This window comes from Petromyzon marinus, chromosome 33 (genome assembly GCF_048934315.1).
Source record: "Petromyzon marinus isolate PM22_M1 ecotype Great Lakes invasive population chromosome 33, UKy_Petmar_22M1.pri1.0, whole genome shotgun sequence".
Taxonomy (NCBI): domain Eukaryota; kingdom Metazoa; phylum Chordata; class Hyperoartia; order Petromyzontiformes; family Petromyzontidae; genus Petromyzon; species Petromyzon marinus.
This window is the reverse complement of record NC_133699.1, coordinates 11,706,765-11,728,979: the sequence shown is the minus strand read 5'-3', so window position 1 is coordinate 11,728,979 and position 22,215 is coordinate 11,706,765. Positions and strand designations below refer to the sequence as shown.

Genomic DNA, 22,215 nt, shown 5'->3' with positions numbered 1-22,215 from the left:
TCCGTCCGTCGTGCATCCAAAAATGGGAGGGGTGGGGCTGGGTGGAGAGGGGAGGGTGGGGAGGGGCTGTGGGGAGGGGCTGGGTGGGGGGTGGGGCTGGGTGGGGAGGGGCTGGTCACCCCGTGGTGCCCTTATATACTCAACGTTTAATTAACCTACTCACGCCAGCTTGTGCCCGCCCTCACAGTCGGGCATATTTGCAGAATACACCACGCCGCCGTTGACCCTGGCCATTGACCGAGCAACCCAACGTTCCTACCAGCTCCCTCCGCAGGAATGTGTTGAAGTTCAATATGATGCCACCAGATCTCGGTTCAAATTAACTCCTGCCTCCCAAACGCAGATGCCAATTCCCGGACTCTCCAGGTCAAATTTCCCCACGTGCTGACCACCGCTATTTCCGACAAAGTGGGCTTTCATTTAAACGAGTCAATCACAGAGTTGACCTCTGTGATTTGAAAATGCAGTCCTCTCAATTGTGCACCTAAATCTGTAACCACAGTGCTACCTGGGGCTGGATTTCATCATGCACATCACTTGGTCTATCCACTGGTGGATTAGGGCCTCCGTAATCCGCGAGAGTCACGCGGGGTTATTTGACCATATAGTACTTTACGCTGGTCAGAGTACTGGCCAAAGGTGGGGGGGGGGGGCACAAGACTTGGGAGCAGAGAGACATCACAACAATGGATTTCCCTCAGCTGCCCATGTAGCGAGACTTCAGAAAAAAAAACTACACCAAAACAAATATTTACGTATCGTTGGTCAGTGGATGAAAGCGAAGAAATGCATGAACGTGCCGTGTAAAACCTGGGCACCATTATGTATCCACCAATGCCTGTGTGCAAAAGTGATTTAAAAAATAAAACCCCAAGCAACTTTACATTCGTTCTCGCCTTTAATTTTCATCAACCGCGTACTCTGCCAGGTAAGCAATGTGTGCACATAAATAATAACAATAGTAATTTAAATTTGTACTTGCAGATTCAAAACTATCGAGATGCGTGAACAGGATTGGACAGTAAAGCAGTATTGTAAGATCAGAGTAATGCTGCGATCCTGTTTAACTACATTTTCAGGATGTCATCAGATTACTCCTCCGCATGAACTGATTTATCACTTTGTTTACAATTGGTATATACATTTCGAACCACTGAAATTATGGTGTGAGCAGATTTGATTAATATGAGAACGGTAGCAGCTAATGGTCACCCCACACAAGCTACGATCAGAGCATCGTACTGTTTCTGAGGTTTCAGCAACCTGTTTTTTAAGGTCAGCAGCGATCATGTAATCGAATGACATTGCTTTGAAAATGTGGCGTTACATTCAATTGGTTAGTAACGTAGTAAATTACTAATAAATTCCGGCACGCATGTTCGCCTATTATTTACCTCTTGCATTGTGGTTGGCACTGATTCTGACCTTACTTGTATGGGGAGATTCATGGGCTTACAAAAGTCCAGTTGTCGCTCCCATTGCTCTGCAACACTGGCCAATCTTGCGTTCAAATCCTGCAAATTTCCATTGCATTGAAATTTGCGAAATAAGTAGGTTTTACGAAGGATAGTAAGGGATCTTTCATGCAATTAAATATGAATCAGTGAAATTAGCATCTACTACAAAAACAATTTCAATTCTGAATTATAGCAAATGTTGATTCCTTTGCAGCCGAGAACTATAATAGTAAACAATTGGACATCACCGTTTTATTAATTATTGCAGTACTCAAAGAGTGCAAGAGGTTATGGCATATTTATGTAAAAGGCTAAGGGTCAATACCCTAAATTGAATTTGAACAGCTTATACTCAATATGGTGCGGTGAGAGGCGTGGGCCCAAGGCATCATCTTAAAAGGTGTTAGAAAGTGACGGGCAATGATGTTGGCGACACCGCATCGTATCACTTCTTTCCATCAGCGAGAACCCTTAACTGTTACACGGTTGAACACCTGATGTCCAAGGTTTGCTCTGAAGAGTGCCATCAACAACACCATCTGGTTTTTGGGTTTTTTTTCTCCTTTGCTGACCAACCATTGCCTCGGTAACCAGTCCTCATGCGTCCTGCATACACGTCCGACTTACCAGAACCTCCTTCTCCTGCCACTTCTACAATGCTCTCTTGATACACTCTATCAGAACTTCCAAGTAGCTTACATTTTATTACACTGCCCAATAAGACAGACCAGAGAACTTCTGTAAAACAAGGTAAGGCTCACAACTCGCTACATGTGCCAGCAGCCATACATTTCTGCAGCACATACACGTGCACTGCTGAGTCCAAGGAAAACCATGTGGTTGAGAGGTTTGATATTTCTAGATATTTAATTATGACCACGTTTGTTCATATAATTATTACATAATGGCTGTCAAATATTACCAATTACAAATCACGTAAGTGCTACACCGCATTTAGAAATAAAATAAAGTGCGTTGAAATTAGATTTTTGCATAAGTCACTGTATAGTTATCACTATATTACTATTATTATTATTAAATATTAACCAAGGCAAGTTACCCAACATTAAAAATGAAGATATTGGTATGGAAAAATGTAGTATACTGGTGGGAAGTACATGCGATGTGTTGGCAATCTGTGCAGGTAATGTTAGAAATGAATATAAACTAAAATATTTGTTATTTTACCAGATAAGGCCCACTGAGCTATACAACTCTTTTTCAGATGATATCTAAAAGTGTTTTTTTCACGTGGAAATTTATAGCAGCCAAATACTCTAAAAGCATGTTTCCAATGTAGGAGGGAAAAACCCGAAGGACCCGGACAAAAAAAATCCACACGACCACAGGCAGAGAGAGACACGCAAACTCCAAATATACAGCAGGCGTCAGGGTCGGGATCGAACCCACGACTTCCTGCATACCAGGTGAGGGAGTTAACATATCGCCACCGTGGCATCCATATTGACGAGGGGTTGCACGTCATGGGCCCTGGCCCCCCCATAGATACCCTGGGGTTCGTTTGTGGATGGGCCCGACCCAGTAGAGGATGTCCTGTGACTCATCAGTGCTTCCCCGGCTGCCCCTAACCGTCTATCCACCCATCACCCCCACCACCTCACTCTACCCTTTACGTAGCTTTGTGACTTTGTAGAGCGTCTTCAGATGCGGTTGCATTTAGACGCTATATAATTTGAAACGGTTGTTACTGTTGTTGTCGTCGCAGTGTGTAAGGAGCGCGTGCAATGTGTAAGGAGTACGTGTGACGTTGGTAAGAACTGCGGATCATCTGTTTCGTGGGCAGAAGGTGTAATGTGCATGTAGCGTGTTAATAAAGCGTACAGGTCAGGTGAGGTGTTAGCAAGTGATGGGCCGTTATGTGTACGAGGATCAGCAGGTAGATGTGGCGGGTGCCATCTTGAGAAAAACATGGCACCCGCCAAAAAAGACAAGTCCCCCGAAGCAAGAAAGCATCGATGCAACGCACAAAGCGACTGAGCGAGCGAGCCGCGTGGAGGGGCCAACCAGCAAAGCGGAGAAAGAACGAGGCACAGCAATGCCAAGGCGGTGCCGTAAGAAAAGTGGCGTTAAACCTCCGCACCAACTGCTTCTCCAAAAGTGAATCGAAGTGAACGCTCACTGTGACCCACTAGAGTGGTGGCCAACCATGCGACCTCACTGGAGCCAAAACGGCATTCACAAAAGAAGTCGCGGAACAATCGCAGTGGGCTTGTCGACCTTAAATTGTCGAAAAATTAAAAACTACGCAGGAGTGGTATGGAGTGTTCCAAATGTTGATTCTATAATGACATCAAAGTCAGGCAAAAGTGAAAGTTTCTCCCTACTTAGACAAGCCACGGGGTGATACTGGTCTGTTGACGGCCCTGCGCCAAGGTGGAAATTCCATGTTAACTTGGCAGGGGACCAGCTCTGAATAGGACGAGTGCTGTCAAACTCCCAAAAAAGACGTGACTTGTTTTAACCGGCCCAACAGCGATTATGAAGATTTGACCCCGATGTGAACCTTCAATCTTCCAGTGCCGTGAGCACAGTGCCACCAGCTGCAGCAGCAAAGAGAAAGTGATTGTTTCCATGTCTGGGCACTGATATATAAAGTCGGCTGGCCGATTGCTTCGGATTTAGTCTGACTGAAAGTGAATGAGCGGGCGGTGGGCACAATGCAGTGGTTTTGAAAACGTTCACTTGCCAGTACTGTGAACACCAGCAAAAAGAGAATAAACACTATCAAGGCCGTGTTTGGAAAGGGGGCTAGATGAACAACCACGTGAAGAGGTGGAGTTCACTATCCAACCAAGCACAGTCTCTACCCCTAATCGATCTAATTGCAATTGAGACCGATCTGGTCTATTGAGATCTCACCTGATGAAACAAAATAAACTTAAACGTGAATCCTAACGGACTCTCCAAGACACTAGCCCTAACCTTATTCGCACTATGCACTCTCTCTTATCATAACCCTAAAATTCTAACAAACTACCCAAACACTAACCTGACCACTCTGTAGCCAACCAGACAGCACTCGACCCAAAGCACTAACTAGCCATCTATTTCCGAGCACTATCCCTAAACCTAACCACACTCGCCAACCAGATCCAAGTCCTAACCCGTTAGCGCGACGGACTGCATGTGTCCAGGAGAGCCTCATTAGGCATGTGAATACTGCCCACGAGCATCCAAGCAGGCTGAGCCGCGCAAAGCGTGCAACACCACGACAACCTAAGCGACCTATTTAGGAAGCAACTCCTCCAGAACGCGGCTCCCACCTCTGGGGCAGTACGGCGGTGGTAGTGGCTCGTGAAACGGCGTCGACACGCCAAGGCAGGCTGTATTAATATAATATTCCGATGCGATGACGTAATATCATATGTACATTGTTACGCAACATAATATATATTCGGCCCTTTTTGTGAATCCACTGCCCGATTAGGGTTTGCCCACGCTACGTCGGTTATGGAGGTTGGCAATACCTCACCACGAAGGGCAGTGCGGGATGGGGAAGGCAGGGACCGGTTTGAATATCACTCTCCATTGATGACAGCCGCGGGCTGGGAACCAAAATCAGATGGCCGGGTTTGTAGCACTGTGGCGCAAACCACTGCACCACCACTTCACCGCGATGCAATGAATATCTTGATTTCTAACAATTTGTTGCATAAGAGAAGATACGCGTAATATGATGCCTGCGATAATTACAATAAGTTTCATCATCCATTTTACTTCATCCAAATGGTACATCTAGCGAACATCCTTCGTGGTGTAGCAAGTGCAGATGCTAGTTTGAATAATCACAAAACCAACCGAATCTTAAGGCTCTTTTTCCAGTGGGATTCTGCCTGGAATGGTTGGTCAATCTCATCAAGAGCTTTGCATGTGGTAGGAACCCAGAGGACTGATGAGAAAAGCCACAATTAATGAGAGAACAGCAATCAATCAAACGTCCACACAGATGGACTCAGAACTCCTTTTGCTGTCCTGCAATTTTGTGGTCACCTTGCGACTCCTCTGGTTTGCAAGTTTCACATAATCCATATGATCCACCGACCGCTTATCTCCGAAAGCAGTGCATTAGAGGCGTGTGCCACTTCGCCCAGCAAACCCTATCCCTCACGGGAAAAAAAAGCCTCTACCCAATCCCTGACCCATAACTCAAACCCCAGCCCCACCTCTGACGCTTCAACCAGCTAGTGGGGAGCACACCCCCCCCCCCCTTGCGAGCCTGACAGTTGTGTGGTATTTCATTGATATTTACCAGAGAAAATACATTTTATGTTGGGTTTTTTTCATATTTATGTCCGCCCCCCCCCCCCCTGGGCCACCACTGCAATCAGCCCCCCCCCCCTCCCCCTTTTAATTTTGTTTGCATTTCACTTATGGTATTTTGCTGTGCCCTCCCAATGCAATGGGGTTAGGGCAGCAACTGGCTTTGCTGGCTTGACGGTGGTCGGTTGGCAGTGGGCGGTGGGGATCACGTGACGGTGGGGTTGAGGATGGGGGTGTGCTCCCCGACGGAGCTGTCGTTCCATGACGCTGGCGCGGGCAGTGAGGAGAAGGGTGGCTCCCCGTGCACGCGGCCCCGCACGGCCAGAAGCACCACGCACCCCACCCACACCAGCAGGTCCACCCACACCGCAGTCTATTAGAGACGAATACAAGACACTTGTGGGTTCATTTATGTATGTATGTATGTAGAACTTCTTTCACACCGTACTCATCCAACCGTGATAACCGGCAGGTCCACGCATACCGCCGTCCGAGAGACAGCACCATACGGCATGCACATACACATCACTCACACAAAGAAGCAGATCCAACAAATATAGCTGTATGGGGCAGACACAACACACTTCTGTTCACGTTACGTGAGCATAGCCATGCACACCGATGTGAAGTGTGCACGTTACACAATATGCCACGCACACTCCGATTAGGACAGTTGGCTACGTACGGTGCAAAAGAAGTTCAACATACATCCATATAAGTACACACCACACCTCATATGTCAATTAAACCAGCAGGTCCACACATGCAAAAACAGCGTGTACATCATTAGACCTCCTTTGCCAGTACCAAAATGTAATAATAGGGGTTTTTCCCCTTTTTTTTCTGGCAACAAAACTGAAACCTTTTTTTACGAGGATTTATGTCTGCATTAACCACAATACCTGCAGCCAAAATGCAAAAAAAACATACTATGATAATATATGCCTTTTGGCGTCATCTGGTCGAGCACCAATTGGGTCGAGGCTCAAAAGAAAGCCGTCCCTTGGTGTGGACCAATCAGTTTCAAGGACAATGCATCATATATTATCATAGTATGTTTTTTTGTTTGCATTTTGACTGCAGGTATTGTGGTTAATGCAGACATGAATCATTGTAAAAAGGTTTCAGTTTTGTTGCCAGAAAAAAAGGGGAAAAACCCTATTATTAGCGTGTACATTGTATCGCGAGTTGGGACAGTTAGTGAAGCCAAAAAATGGACTGAAAATTGTAATCAACCCCCTTACTAGCCACGCCCAGCGTAATAAAACTGATGATGCCGATGACATCGCCAAGCCTTGCAAAACACTTCACGGTCAGCGGTACACGCGGGTACAGAGGTGACTCTTTTGCCCACAATTATTTTCCTGTTAACGGATTCGTCGAGGAATCGATCCGATAATTATCAGTCGTGTCATTAGTTACTTGTATATAACCAAACAGTATAGCTCGAGCTAAAGGCACCGTCAGAATTACAGACAACACCTGTGTGTACAGCAGGTACACGCACTCGTGCGCAACACCACCACCACCGCCATTCGCCACTAAGCGGTGGTGACGTCACCAAGGCACTTGTGCCAAGTTAGATGTGCTTTGAGGTCACGTGAGGTGTCAAAGGATTCACTGGCAGGTCACAGGTCAGGCCCGCATACGTACACACGTACAGTCACACAAACAACAGCCACCATTCGGTACTAAGTGGCGTCACCGCAGCGCACAGACACACACTCACAGCTGCCAAGCCAGCTCACCTCCCCAGAGATGACGTTATCGTAGAACCGTGCTCCATTGTGGCTGTCGGTCCAGTTCAACGCCTGTGCGTCCCTGCAGCTGTGTGGACACACGTGCATGTACCAACAGGCTGTTAAAGTCTATGGAGTGGGGGGGGGGGGGAGTTGCAGGGAGTTTTGCCTTTGTTGTGCGTGTTATGTGTGCGCACATGCGCGTGTGTGTGTGTGTGCTGGTGCCGTTACCTGTGCAGCGGGTGCACCTTGGCGGAGGCGGTGATGAGAGACTCGCACCAGCGGCCCAGCCCCACACGCAGCACACAGCCGCTCACCAGCAACAGCAGCGCCAACACCCCCGCCACCACGCTCGCCACACCACCCCACCACGCCGGCCTACAAAGACAAAAAATTCCCATATAGCCTTTAATGCAACTTAAGGGCAAGTGCTGTTATCGAGCACCTATGAAGGCCGGCACACGAGGGGGTGGGTGGCCAACACCACGCCCGGATGCCTTTTTCTCCCCAGTGGCGATGTTTACACACCACATCAGGTACTCATTTGAGGCTGAATCGACCTAGAAGAAGCCTAGGACCGGTTCAGATAATCGTCACTGGTGTTGGCTGTGAGCGGGAATCAAACTCGGGTCGCTGGGTTCGTAGCACAATGTGCAAACTGCTACACTACCGCTCCCCATGCCAGCCTACGCACACGCACGCATGACAACAACATAAACCTAGACACGCCAACGCCTCTAACTAGGATTTTAACTCGCGACCTCTGAATTCTGAGCTCAACGCTCTGACCACAGTGCTACTGGCCGGCTATTTATCAAGTGGCACATTGATACATGAGCCAGCGAATGAGCTTTCATCGACTCTCCCAGTTGGAATCTAGCCAATGATAAACTGTGCAGTTTGCCCAGATCACTGGACATCTGTGGAAAAATAGCTTCGTGCTCATCATATTTCTCCAGGATTAATAAAGATTATGATTAAACATACCATGAAGAAGAAACGCAAAACACAATCAGCCTTTGTCCCGGCGTCGTGGTGCATGCATGTAACCCAGCCCGGAGTCGGAGGGAGGATCAATTGGAGATCACTGCACGCTGCGAGACTCTCTACCTGCAGGGCTACGAGGTAGCCACGAGGTGGAAGTACAGCAAGAGGGTTCCCGATCCTACGCATTATCTGCTCATATGCGTGGGATTTTTGTCCGACCACTCCAGTTTCTCCCACAAGCATAACATTATCAAGAAGATTTTTTTCAATAAGTTTAAATATAATAATACTTTGATAGTGCATTGTCTTTGAGCTGTACGCCTTTTGGCGTCATCTGGTCGAGCACCAATTGGGTCGAGGCTCAAAAGAAAGCCGTCCTTTGGTGTGGACCAATCAGTTTCAAGGACAATGCATATATTATCATAGTATGTTTTTTGTTTGCATTTTGACTGCAGGTATTGTGGTTAATGCAGACATGAATCCTTGTGAAAAAGGTTTCAGTTTTGTTGCCAGAAAAAAGGGGAAAACCCCTATTATTACATGTTGGTACTGGCAAAGGAGGTCTAATGAAGATGAAGTTTAAATATATATCATTATATATTGTTATTCAGGAGGTTCTGACCGAACATCATACCCATTGTAACGACCGTCTGAAATTAGTCTTGAATCTCAGTTAGTATATCCTAGATACGTAAATAAATGGCACTACCAAAGTAGCAAACCCATTGTCAAAGAGGCGTTTAGTCAAAATGGACCACTGGAAAGGTTATAATTAAAGGTCACTTAATTGCTCTTAAAAAAGTGTGTGAGGGGCACTTATCACCCCTGCATATCGTTATACGAACAGACACCGCCACATTACGTTGGCTACTACAATTGCAGCAGTACATCAGACACCGCTCCCTCCCCCAGTGTAAGCCCTGTAAACATTTACCCGTGTTGGTATTATGTCAGAGTACGCTGTACTGCTGCGCTCGCAAGAGAGCGAGTACTGTAATGTGGCAGCATCTGCAGGTATGCAGTGTAACACATGCACTGTGTGAGATCACAGGGTGGCTTAAGGGTCGGAGCACTTGGTTTAGCACCACTACTAATGTTTGAATCCATCTTTAAGCGGCGGCCTGCAATGAAACCAGGTTTATTTGCAATCATCAATGACTGCATACACGAAAAAATATTTCGCTTAAATTCGGTTTTTCACTTCACTCCGACAATATTAATTTGACTTCCAATGCGTCAAAACATTGATATCGCATGATACGTGGAAATTTTCAGTGCCACTAGTGGATAATTCAATCTCAGAAGTAGTTCTGTGATATTAACTTCCACAGGATCACCTTCAACAAAATGTACTCCTCTGCAGAGTTCCAAATGTATACTTTCTCTCGTGATAAGACACCGATTTTGAGATTGGGAAATAAACCGGGGTAAAAGACACTTTGCGTTCAACACAAGAGACGGTGAGGCCAGCTCGCCGCAGCGGTCTGTAAGCAGCAGGGTGGCGGCGTGAGGCGGCTGCACCTGCGGGCGTCCTCCGTGCAGGCGGCGTGCAGCCAGTAGAGGATGCTGCAGAAGGCGTAGACGGCGCCCATGACACCCGCCGCCAGCGGGAAGGTGCAGGCCGACACGTGCCCAAAGTGCGCGACGCTCGCCACGCCTCCCGCCTTCACCTCCGCCTCCCCGTAGAGCACGCACCCGCCAGAAAACGCCCCCTGCACGCGCGCGCGCGCCACAGGTGGGGAACCTTATACGTATGTTGAAGATTTGGAATTCGTTTGCTTTTATTTTAACCAAAGGCGAGCCTCATTTGCAGGCGGACAGCTTGCAAATCCGGGAATCGACGATCGCGGAGAACCGTCCGGATGCAACTGAGCCGTATATGGGGGGGGGGTAAAAGGAGGGGATTTGAACTCGCAACCTTTCAACTGCGATGCATTCGCTCTGCCGCTGAGCCACCTGGCCGGCTATGAATGACAAGTAATCTCCTTCCTCACTTTGGCTTGTCGAGACTTGCACTTTTTGGCAATCTTGGCTATTTGTTCAATTCTGTACAGCCTGACAGCATCCGGCCATTAATGCCATATGCATCTTCCCTGGATGTCGACCGGGCCGAGCACAGAAGTGTTGTACGTATGTTGAACTTCTTTCGCACCTTACGTATCCAACCGTGACAATCGGGAGGTGCGGGGGAAGACCAACAAACTAAACACAAAAAGCAGTTCTAAAGAAATGAGTTTTAAATCTATGTTTAAAAGTGCACATAGCTCCAGTGGCTTTCTAATATCGGAAGAGCGTTCCAGACGGTCGCGGAAGCACATGTGAAAGCGCACGATGCAGTGGCTAGCAAAAGCTGCTGCGAGGATGACTGGAGTTCCCTTAGAGGGCCAAATAGAGACTAAGTACCTTTGGTGAGACAGGCATTAACACACCTCAGCGACTTTATTTTTTTGGTAGTGTCCAGTCTATAATATATTGACGGATACTTTTTTTACCTACCCCAGAAGGATGAATGGCTTGGTCAAAAACAAAGACTTTTCGTGGCGAGCTCCGAATTCTACCAAAAGTGCAGGACGTGCACAAGTTTCCGATTTTGCGCGGCCATAGCCGAGTTGACTCAACTTTTATTTTTAACGCAGAGTAAATTCATCAGAGAAGAACGACTACGCCAAAAACCTTACATGCCGCAGGCTTGAAAAATATGTGATGTGAGCCAAGGCTGTGTGCATGTGAACACAAAACAGCTCTTGTCCTGAAACAGGGCCGCCTCAGTCGGTCACATTGCAGCTGCTGTGTATGGGGACTCTGTTCGGCTTGGGGATGTGGGTGCAAATGGCCTGTGAAAGTGTTATTAATTTTAAAACTCAGCTGAATGTAACAAAGCTGGAAACTGCTGTCACCAAGTCAACTTCAAAATGTCTCCCTGGTGAAACGGGTGCTGCGGTGGTACTCATCTCCGCCGCCAGTGGTGGAATTCCACAATTCCTTGGTAAATGTATACGATGCTGTGCAGTACCCACAAAGTGGTAACCATTTTCAATCCCCTGGTGGGGGGGGGGGGGGGTAATGGGCTCATATCGATTCATGGCTGGTTTCCGAACTCACCACCTTCCACTTGAATCGAGTACCATAGGGCCACTCGGCTAGGTTAGTACCACAATGCAAATAATGTTCAGCCCTTTGTTAATCTAAACACATTTTTGTTATTTTACCAGGTAAGGCCCACTGAGCTATATAGCCCTTTTTAGGAAGTGAGTTGACCACACATGATAGCCCAACGAAGTGGCTTATCGTCCGGAAATGTATATTAGCCAAATACAGTAAAACCTTGGATTGCGAGTAACTTGGTCTGCGAGTGTTTTGCAAGACGAGCACATTTTTAAAATAAATATTAATTTGATAAACGAGCGAGGTCTTGCAATACAAGCAGTACGTATGCGCTTTGTCTGCCGAGCGTCACGTGATCACGACTGATATACGAGTGCTTTGATATTCGAGTGCTTTGGATTACAAACACGTTTCCAGAACGAATTATGCTCACAATCCAAGGTTTTACTGTACTCTATAAACGCATGTTGATTCTAAATCTGGAGGGAAAACCCAGAGGAAAATCCATGCGACCACGAGAGACATGCAAACACCAATTATACAGGCGTCAGGGTCGGGATCGAACCCACGACCTCCTGTAAACCAGGTGTGGTAGTTAACATCTTGCCATCGGGGCGCCCTTACTAATGCTGGATGCGGCCCTCACCATGTCATGTGGGTTAAGGAGGTTTTTCGACAATAGTTCACTACATTGCAACAATGCAGGTAGAAAGTGGGGCCGAGGATTGATTCAGATATCACTCGCCAATGATGTTAGCCGTCACTGTAATTCAAATTCAGGTCGCCGGGAAGATGGTGCACTGCACTATCCATTGTGCCACTGCTCCGTTGCAAGTACCACAATATGACAACCAAACCAGGTTGTGAAAAAGTTTTAGTTTAAGGAAAAGGTAACGAAATCTCAACTATCAGATATGGTCTTGGCGCAAGCCAGTTATCCAGAGCTTGATGGATTGTGCAGAGATTAGAATGTGTTGGAAGACTACCAATCGAAGGGGAAATAAAAGGGAAGAGGAGAGAGCAGTAGGGCAAGTGGAGGGTTGTTAATACATTGCTGCGGAGCCTTGAGTGTTCATCCACTGTTGGATGAAGCGCTCCCTACCCTGGGTTGATGAGGTGGGGAGCAAAGACGTTGCAAGCATAGTTCAGCACAACAATGGATGTTTCTGCACTGCCTTGGATTACAATGCAACAGCGTTCAATGCCTGTTCTATGCATCGCGGTCGTCAATTCAAGAAGCACCAAGGTTCAACTCTGCTTAGCTTCTGAGAGGTGGCGAGATCAATCACATTCTGGGTGGTTTATTCACAGTCAAACTGAATACGCCTTCAAATACCAAATTCTGGAAACAGCTATTTATGATGCTTTGTGTTACACAAGCGCAACAAGTCACAGTTTCCTCACTGAGCAATTCACACTGCTAGGGAAAGTCCTGTTCGAGAGTACCTATTAAGGTCAGCAGAACACATGTGTGGCCAGCATCATGCATACCTTAAAATGTGTCTATCAGGTGATGATTTTCAAGCCATGGGATTTAATATGGCCAAAAACGCCACCATACCACCTATGTCTCTGCCAATGCCGATTTTGTTTGCACTGCACCGGGTACTCGTTTAAGGTAGATTCAATCTAAGGAAGGGCCAGAACTGGTTGTAGGTCAGGGCTGGCAAAGCCGTAACAGACCAAGAGCCAAAAAGTACCCATAAGTGTATGTATATTGACAGTTTTCGGCACAGCACGGGAGACATTCATTATTCTTTGCTACTGTGATAGTATTTTCTACATTATGCCACTTCGATAGAGCCGCATGTGGTGGATTAAAGAGCCTCATGCGGCTCAGGAGATGCCAGGTGGCTACCTCCATTGTAGATAATCACCACTATTATCAGTTATGACTGTAAATCAAACTGAAGTGGGCCGGGTTTATAGTGCAGTGCGCTAACTACGACGCTACTACCACAAAGACCCCATATAGCCTTTAACAGACCGTCGGGGCAAGTACTGTTAGCGAGTCCTGATGAAGGTCGGAATGGCACACGAAGGGAGGTGGGTGGTCAACACCACGCCACCTGGCAGCCTTTGTCTCCCTAGTGGAGATGTTTACACACCGCACGAGGTACTCATTTGAGTCAACCTAGGAGAGGCCCAGGACCGATTCAGATAATCGTTACCTATGTTGGCTGTGAGCAGGAATCAAATTCGGGTTTGTAGCACAGCGTGCTAACCTCTACACTACCGCTCCTCACTACTACCACAAATATCCCCCATGTAGCTTTAACAGACTGTTGGGGCAAGTGCTGTTAGGGAGCACCTATGAAGGCCGGAACGGCACACGAGGGGGTGGGTGACCAGCAAACACGCATACGCACGCAGACATGTGCACACGTACCTTCGTTATCGCCATGGCCGTAGCCACGATGAGGCCGGAGAGGAAGGCGGCGGCATAGAGAGTGTTCTCCAACACGAGGAAGAGGTTGTTCGTCATCCCTCAGTTCCTCCTTCTCCTCTTCTCTCCCAAGGAGAGCAGAGCTTGTCCTGGACTTTCCTGCCCAACCGCACCTGTCCACCTTCAGAAACATGCATTAAGATTATGTTGCTGCTATACATTTCCACATGATGAGCCACTTTGTTGAGCTAGTATTTGTGGCCAGGTCGCTTCTGAAAAATAAGTTAACACCTCAGTGGGCTTTACCTGGTAAGATAAAACAAAATTGTCTATTTTTATTTGTATAATTGTAAGCAATTTGTTGACCTTTCCTACACTTTGCACTCCTATCGTGTTTCTGTATTGTATGTTTTTGTAACGTTCTGACCCGCCCCTACTGGACATCCATGAAAATCAGCTTTATAGCTCATCAGATTCTTCTAGTGTAAATATTATGGATTCTAACAATGTGAATTAAAATTCTCCAAACCGCAACCACCGCACCGAATACTCTATGTCCTCCATTACTCAATGAAACCTGATCTTACTTGACTTGGCCATACCTGAAAGGGTCCTCAAATACCTGACCAGGTCTTCTTTCTCCATCTTACGTCACCTGACCGGACCACGCACTCAAAATATTACTATTTTTATTTTACCAGGTAAAGCCCACTGAGCTATATACAGCAGCGCTTTTTAATAAGCGCCCTTTATTACAAATTATAGATGAACGAAGTGGCCATTTTTAGTAGCAGCCAAATACTCTAAAACGCATGTTTCTAAATGTGGAGGGAAAACCCGGAGGGACCCAGAGAATAATCCACGCGACCACGGGGAGAACGCGCAAATTACAAATATACAGGCGTCAGGGTCGGGATCGAACCCACGACCTCCTGTATACTAGGCGAGGAAGTTAAGATATCGCAAGTAAACCTCCCCAACCCAACCAAAGGCATTCCTTTCCTACATAACCCCACAACCCAACCAGATCAGACCAGTGGCCAGCAGCATAAAACACACAAGCAATGTCTCTTCTTTCGTAATTTAAAGCTGTTACAAGGGAATAAAAAAAACAATCACTAAAGCTTTTAAGCAACGTAAGATACCACTGGTTCCTCTTTTCATACCCTCAACAACAAATGCATTTCTTTCAGCTACATACCCAAGCTATGCCTTGATTAATTTGTCAAACAAAAATATTTTACTGTGACGCCCAACGAAAATAACTTGCGTGTGAATGTGTGTACACACGTGTTGCCATGTGTCTTTGCGATTGCATGTGTCCATCGATCTCGAGGGATTTTTCAGCTGAAATATCTTGAGAGAAAAAAATACGTGTAATACGGTCAGCGCAGTAATATCACTAGAATGATCGCTACTTTAAATAAATGTTCTCTTGATTAAGGAAGCTTCTAACTCAGGGGTCAGCAACCAAAATAACAAACAATAAAATACTCACAATGCCAACAGCTAAAATGCACTGTGCGGTAAATACGAGACGGTGGTCTTTTATAAACGTCAAGAAGTAGTCCTTAAAGAGCCGCATGCGGCTTCGGAGCTGCGGGTTGCCGACTCCTGCCAAAGGTAAACCGGACTCCCATGGTAAACGGGACTCCCATGGTTAACGGGACCCCCATGGTAAACTGGACTCCCATGGTTAACGGGACCCCCATGGTTAACGGGACCATGGTAAACGGGACCCCCATGGTAAACGGGACCCCCATGGTAAACTGGACTCCCATGGTAAACGGGACCCCCATGGTAAACTGGACTCCCATGGTAAACAGGACTCCCATGGTAAACTGGACTCCCATGGTAAACGGGACCCCCATGGTAAACGGGACCCCCATGGTAAACGGGACCCCCATGGTAAACGGGACCCCCATGGTAAACGGGACCCCCATGGTAAACTGGACTCCCATGGTAAACAGGACCCCCATGGTAAACGGGACCCCCATGGTAAACGGGACTCCTACGGTCAGGGATAGGCAACCAAAATAACAAGAGAAGACTTCTTTCGAATTCGGTAAAGAAAAAACCCTCAATATTTCAAGAGCCGCAATGTGGTCCCCTTAACAAAGCCCGCAGGTTTCCGACCCCTGTTCTAACTCATCTGTCAGAGCACAGAACCCCGGTACTGGCTGGTGCAGCTGCGGCGATCATATCTCAACTCTTTGGGTGGCATCAACCTTCACCTCAGGGTTTTTTTCTCAAACTCTCAGGACCTTGAGGCCACCCGTCAAACCCCTGAACAACTTTTCGCACACCAATATATATACATATTGTTTATATTTTTATTATTTCATTGGTTCCCTTCTACGTGACTTTACCGAAAGAACCAAGAATATATATACATAGTAATAGGTTTTTACCCTTTTAGCTGGCACAAAAACTGACACTTTTATCCAAGGGATTATGTTTGCAATAACCACAACACAAGCAGTCAAAAATGCAAACAAAAAGAAACTCTGATAATAATATGCACTGTCCTTGAATTTGATTGGTCCACACCCGAGACGGCTTTTCTTAGAGCCTAGTCTCCACTGGTGTTGGACCAGATGTTTGTTGTCGCAACGGGCATGCGAGTTTCGAGATGGCATGGTCCTTAAAATGACCACATGAGGCTCCGGAGTCAGCAGCAGGTTGTCCGATGCCTCGTAGCCATATACGCAACAAGCGGATCATAAATAACAAAAGAGCGGTCTACATAGACGTACGTATGCAATGTCGGCAAACCTTGCATGAGTGGTTTTGTGGTTGGGGGCAAGTCCATAAATGACGTCACGCGATTTTGGACGATTTTTGATTCCCCCCCCCCCCTCAAATATATTTCCATTTTAAAAATAAAACATGCTTCAAATCGCTTTAAACTATTGTCATTTTAGTGCGTATTTAACGTGGCGCCGCACTCTGATGCTGTAGGAGAAAACATTTATTAAGAACTCTATTTAATAAAGTAGAACGTGTTGTCGAAACGTCGTGAGAATTTAATTGTTTTATATTTCTATTATTTTTTGTTTCCCTTCTACGTGACTTTACCGAAAGAACCAAGAATATGAATCCCTGCAGTCACGAAAGCTTTAAATCAAAAGAGTAAAACATTCTTATTTTTTTTCATACTTTGATACTGTTGACTGTAACACTTCTATGCTGCTGCATCGAGGTGTGGGACCTCCCTCCCATACCCCCCGCAGCCACACAGGGCACGTCGGACTCCCTGCCCACGCTCAAGAAGCCCTTCCTCCTTCCTCCTCCTCCTTCCTCCTCTTGGCCCATCGTCGATTTCCCTCTAGCACAATCAAACAACCCGTGTCCACTACCGCAGCTACCGCTGCCGCTTCCGCACCACGCTGTTGCGATAACCCTCCACACACAGTGTGTTGTAGGTTGTCTTCGTCGTCGGGCGCCGCCAATCCACTGCTGGATGAAGGCCTCTCCCCCCCCTCCTCCTCACCAGAACTTCGCCAATCCACTGCTGGATGAAGGCCTCTCCTCCTCCTCACCAGAACTTCGCCAATCCACTGCTGGATGAAGGCCTCTCCCCCTACTCCTCACCAGAACTTCGCCAATCCACTGCTGGATGAAGGCCTCTCTCCTCACCAGAACTTCGCCAATCCACTGCTGGATGAAGGCCTCTCCCCCTCCTCCTCCTCACCAGAACTTCGCCAATCCACTGCTGGATGAAGGCCTCTCCCCCTACTCCTCACCAGAACTTCGCCAATCCACTGCTGGATGAAGGCCTCTCTCCTCACCAGAACTTCGCCAATCCACTGCTAGATGAAGGCCTCTCTCCTCACCAGAACTTCGCCAATCCACTGCTGGATGAAGGCCTCTCTCCTCACCAGAACTTCGCCAATCCACTGCTGGATGAATGCCTCTCTCCTCACCAGAACTTCGCCAATCCACTGCTAGATGAAGACCTCTCTCCTCACCAGAACTTCGCCAATCCACTGCTAGATGAAGGCCTCTCTCCTCACCAGAACTTCGCCAATCCACTGCTAGATGAAGGCCTCTCTCCTCACCAGAACTTCGCCAATCCACTGCTAGATGAATGCCTCTCTCCTCACCAGAACTTCGCCAATCCACTGCTGGATGAAGGCCTCTCTCACCAGAACTTCGCCAATCCACTGCTGGATGAAGGCCTCTCTCCTCACCAGAACTTCGCCAATCCACTGCTGGATGAAGGCCTCTCTCCTCACCAGAACTTCGCCAATCCACTGCTAGATGAAGGCCTCTCTCCTCACCAGAACTTCGCCAATCCACTGCTGGATGAAGGCCTCTCTCCTCACCAGAACTTCGCCAATTCACTGCTAGATGAAGGCCTCTCTCCTCACCAGAACTTCGCCAATCCACTGCTAGATGAATGCCTCTCTCCTCACCAGAACTTCGCCAATCCACTGCTGGATGAAGGCCTCTCTCCTCACCAGAACTTCGCCAATCCACTGCTGGATGAAGGCCTCTCTCCTCACCAGAACTTCGCCAATCCACTGCTGGATGAAGGCCTCTCTCCTCGCCAGAACTTCGCCAATCCACTGCTAGATGAAGGCCTCTCTCCTCACCAGAACTTCGCCAATCCACTGCTAGATGAATGCCTCTCTCCTCACCAGAACCTCGCCAATCCACTGCTAGATGAAGGCCTCTCTCCTCACCAGAACCTCGCCAATCCACTGCTAGATGAAGGCCTCTCTCCTCACCAGAACTTCGCCAATCCACTGCTAGATGAAGGCCTCTCTCCTCACCAGAACCTCGCCAATCCACTGCTAGATGAAGGCCTCTCTCCTCACCAGAACTTCGCCAATCCACTGCTAGATGAAGGCCTCTCTCCTCACCAGAACCTCGCCAATCCACTGCTAGATGAAGGCCTCTCTCCTCACCAGAACCTCGCCAATCCACTGCTAGATGAAGGCCTCTCTCCTCACCAGAACCTCGCCAATCCACTGCTAGATGAAGGCCTCTCTCCTCACCAGAACCTCGTCAATCCACTGCTAGATGAAGGCCTCTCTCCTCACTAGAACTTCGCCAATCCACTGCCAGATGAAGGCCTCTCTCCTCACCAGAACTTCGCCAATCCACTGCCGGATGAAGGCCTCTCTCCTCACCAGAACTTCGCCAATCCACTGCTAGATGAAGGCCTCTCTCCTCACCAGAACCTCGCCAATCCACTGCTAGATGAAGGCCTCTCTCCTCACCAGAACTTCGCCAATCCACTGCTAGATGAAGGCCTCTCTCCTCACCAGAACCTCGCCAATCCACTGCTAGATGAAGGCCTCTCTCCTCACCAGAACTTCGCCAATCCACTGCTAGATGAAGGCCTCTCTCCTCACCAGAACCTCGCCAATCCACTGCTAGATGAAGGCCTCTCTCACCAGAACTTCGCCAATCCACTGCTAGATGAAGGCCTCTCTCCTCACCAGAACTTCGCCAATCCACTGCTGGATGAAGGCCTCTCTCCTCACCAGAACTTCGCCAATCCACTGCTAGATGAAGGCCTCTCTCCTCACCAGAACCTCGCCAATCCACTGCTAGATGAAGGCCTCTCTCCTCACCAGAACTTCGCCAATCCACTGCTAGATGAAGGCCTCTCTCCTCACCAGAACTTCGCCAATCCACTGCTAGATGAAGGCCTCTCTCCTCACCAGAACTTCGCCAATCCACTGCTAGATGAAGGCCTCTCTCCTCACCAGAACTTCGCCAATCCACTGCTAGATGAAGGCCTCTCTCCTCACCAGAACTTCGCCAATCCACTGCTAGATGAAGGCCTCTCTCCTCACCAGAACTTCGCCAATCCACTGCTAGATGAAGGCCTCTCTCCTCACCAGAACTTCGCCAATCCACTGCTAGATGAAGGCCTCTCTCCTCACCAGAACTTCGCCAATCCACTGCTAGATGAAGGCCTCTCTCCTCACCAGAACCTCGCCAATCCACTGCTAGATGAAGGCCTCTCTCCTCACCAGAACCTCGCCAATCCACTGCTAGATGAAGGCCTCTCTCCTCACCAGAACCTCGCCAATCCACTGCTAGATGAAGGCCTCTCTCCTCACCAGAACCTCGCCAATCCACTGCTAGATGAAGGCCTCTCTCCTCACCAGAACTTCGCCAATCCACTGCCAGATGAAGGCCTCTCTCCTCACCAGAACTTCGCCAATCCACTGCCGGATGAAGGCCTCTCTCCTCACCAGAACTTCGCCAATCCACTGCTAGATGAAGGCCTCTCTCCTCACCAGAACCTCGCCAATCCACTGCTAGATGAAGGCCTCTCTCCTCACCAGAACTTCGCCAATCCACTGCTAGATGAAGGCCTCTCTCCTCACCAGAACCTCGCCAATCCACTGCTAGATGAAGGCCTCTCTCCTCACCAGAACTTCGCCAATCCACTGCTAGATGAAGGCCTCTCTCCTCACCAGAACCTCGCCAATCCACTGCTAGATTAAGGCCTCTCTCCTCACCAGAACCTCGCCAATCCACTGCTAGATGAAGGCCTCTCTCACCAGAACTTCGCCAATCCACTGCTAGATGAAGGCCTCTCTCCTCACCAGAACTTCGCCAATCCACTGCTGGATGAAGGCCTCTCTCCTCACCAGAACTTCGCCAATCCACTGCTAGATGAAGGCCTCTCTCCTCACCAGAACCTCGCCAATCCACTGCTAGATGAAGGCCTCTCTCCTCACCAGAACTTCGCCAATCCACTGCTAGATGAAGGCCTCTCTCCTCACCAGAACCTCGCCAATCCACTGCTAGATGAAGGCCTCTCTCCTCACCAGAACTTCGCCAATCCACTGCTAGATGAAGGCCTCTCTCCTCACCAGAACCTCGCCAATCCACTGCTAGATGAAGGCCTCTCTCCTCACCAGAACTTCGCCAATCCACTGCTAGATGAAGGCCTCTCTCCTCACCAGAACCTCGCCAATCCACTGCTAGATGAAGGCCTCTCCTCACGCCACCCCCCAAGCGACCGATCCGCGCACACGGGGCTCGGATTACATCTCGAAACGCGTTCCCTTCTGCCCCCCCAACACCAATTAATCATTATTTAATTGTCGACCCCCTAAACGGTGCTCTCGAAACAAGTTACCGATCGCAGTAATTCATATTCTTAGCTCTTTCGGTAAAGTCACGTTGAAGGGAAACAATAAAATATACAAAACAATAAAAAAAATTCTCACCTTTCGACCATAACACCAGATGACGACCGTTTGCGTTATGGTCGAAACGTCGTGAGAATTTTGTATTGTTTTATATATAGATATATATTTTATGATTGTATTGTTTCCCTTCAACGTGACTTTACCGAAAGAGCTAAGAATATAAGTTACCGATCGTTTCGGCGTGTCGTGCGTGCCACCCCCCCCCACAACCACAACCATCGTGTTTGTTGATTTACGACGGGGTGAATGTTGCAACTTAAAAGACTTTGTACAAACTCGTCGTCGCCTTACCTAGCCACCACCACCGCCACCAACACGAAGCAACACGGCGTAGGCAAACAGTGCAGCGCCGTCCAACATCTGTTGCTGCTGCTGCTGGAGTCGTTACGAAGCGCGGCTGCTGCTGTTGTTGTTTGTTCGTTTGTTTTAAATAATCGCGATGGCAATTCGCGTGGTTGCAGGGAAACTCGGAGGCCGAGCAATGAACGCGTTTGGGACGGGCGAGGGTTTCCGATTCTCTTTGGAAGGCCTCCAACCGCGGCGCGTGACTCGTGGGGGTGTATTTATAAAACGCGTTTTGTGTTTTTTTATTTTATAAAAAAAACCGTCACGCGCCGCGGGCGTCGCGTCCCGTCGCGGCCACCGTAAGACCCGACGTCAATGTAGACGTCCAGGACGAATTTATCAATGGGAGTCAGGAGTTGGTTTTTATTATTATTATGAGCAAATTGCGGGTTTTTTAATTGAATGAGTGGAATTGTTTACGGGCCTGCCGGGTGGACAAACTACTGGACATCTGTGAAAAAGAGCTTTACAGCTCATCGGATTCCTGGCGCAGTATTTGAATCAATATTCTGAATGCCCCCAAGTTTGCGATGCAGCGAAGTGCCGCAACGCGTGGCCTAGTCGGCCCACACATCAGCACGTCGATTCAATACTCGATTCGTTAAAAGCAACGATTCCTAATACTCGCCTTATTCACATGCATCAACGGCCGCAGCACTCAAATGTACACACGCACAACTACACTGACGCACGACTGTTGTATTAACTCACGCAGACACTCCCCCTCCCTC

The 22,215-nt window shown here is 48.1% G+C and overlaps 1 protein-coding gene across 2 annotated transcripts; it reads right to left on the bottom strand.

The window, feature by feature from the left end:
* Positions 1-879: 879 nt before the first annotated feature.
* TMEM179B (transmembrane protein 179B) lies at positions 880-22,191 on the bottom strand. Of its 2 annotated transcripts, none has more exons than XM_032965149.2 (6): positions 21,431-22,191; positions 13,959-14,136; positions 9,986-10,176; positions 7,709-7,855; positions 7,487-7,565; positions 880-6,111 (listed from the first exon to the last, which is right to left on the bottom strand). In XM_032965149.2, exons 2-6 carry the CDS (start codon positions 14,052-14,054, stop codon positions 5,944-5,946), a joined length of 681 nt encoding a protein of 226 aa, XP_032821040.1. In that variant the 5' UTR covers positions 14,055-14,136; positions 21,431-22,191; the 3' UTR covers positions 880-5,943. The 2 variants fall into 2 exon arrangements, with proteins under 2 accessions (XP_032821040.1, XP_032821042.1); XM_032965151.2 differs by lacking the exon at positions 21,431-22,191 and adding an exon at positions 15,246-15,595.
* Positions 22,192-22,215: the final 24 nt, after the last annotated feature.

What these genes read in the sequence shown, in the direction of transcription:
- TMEM179B (XM_032965149.2), bottom strand. Translation starts at nt 14,054, where the DNA reads ATGACGAACAACCTCTTCCTCGTGTTGGAGAACACTCTCTATGCCGCC. An exon ending in AAGGTGCACCCGCTGCACAG is followed by an intron (nt 7,566 to 7,708) that starts GTAACGGCACCA and finishes GTGTCCACACAG; the next exon opens with CTGCAGGGACGCACAGGCGT. An exon ending in ATAACGTCATCTCTGGGGAG is followed by an intron (nt 6,112 to 7,486) that starts GTGAGCTGGCTT and finishes CGTCTCTAATAG; the next exon opens with ACTGCGGTGTGGGTGGACCT.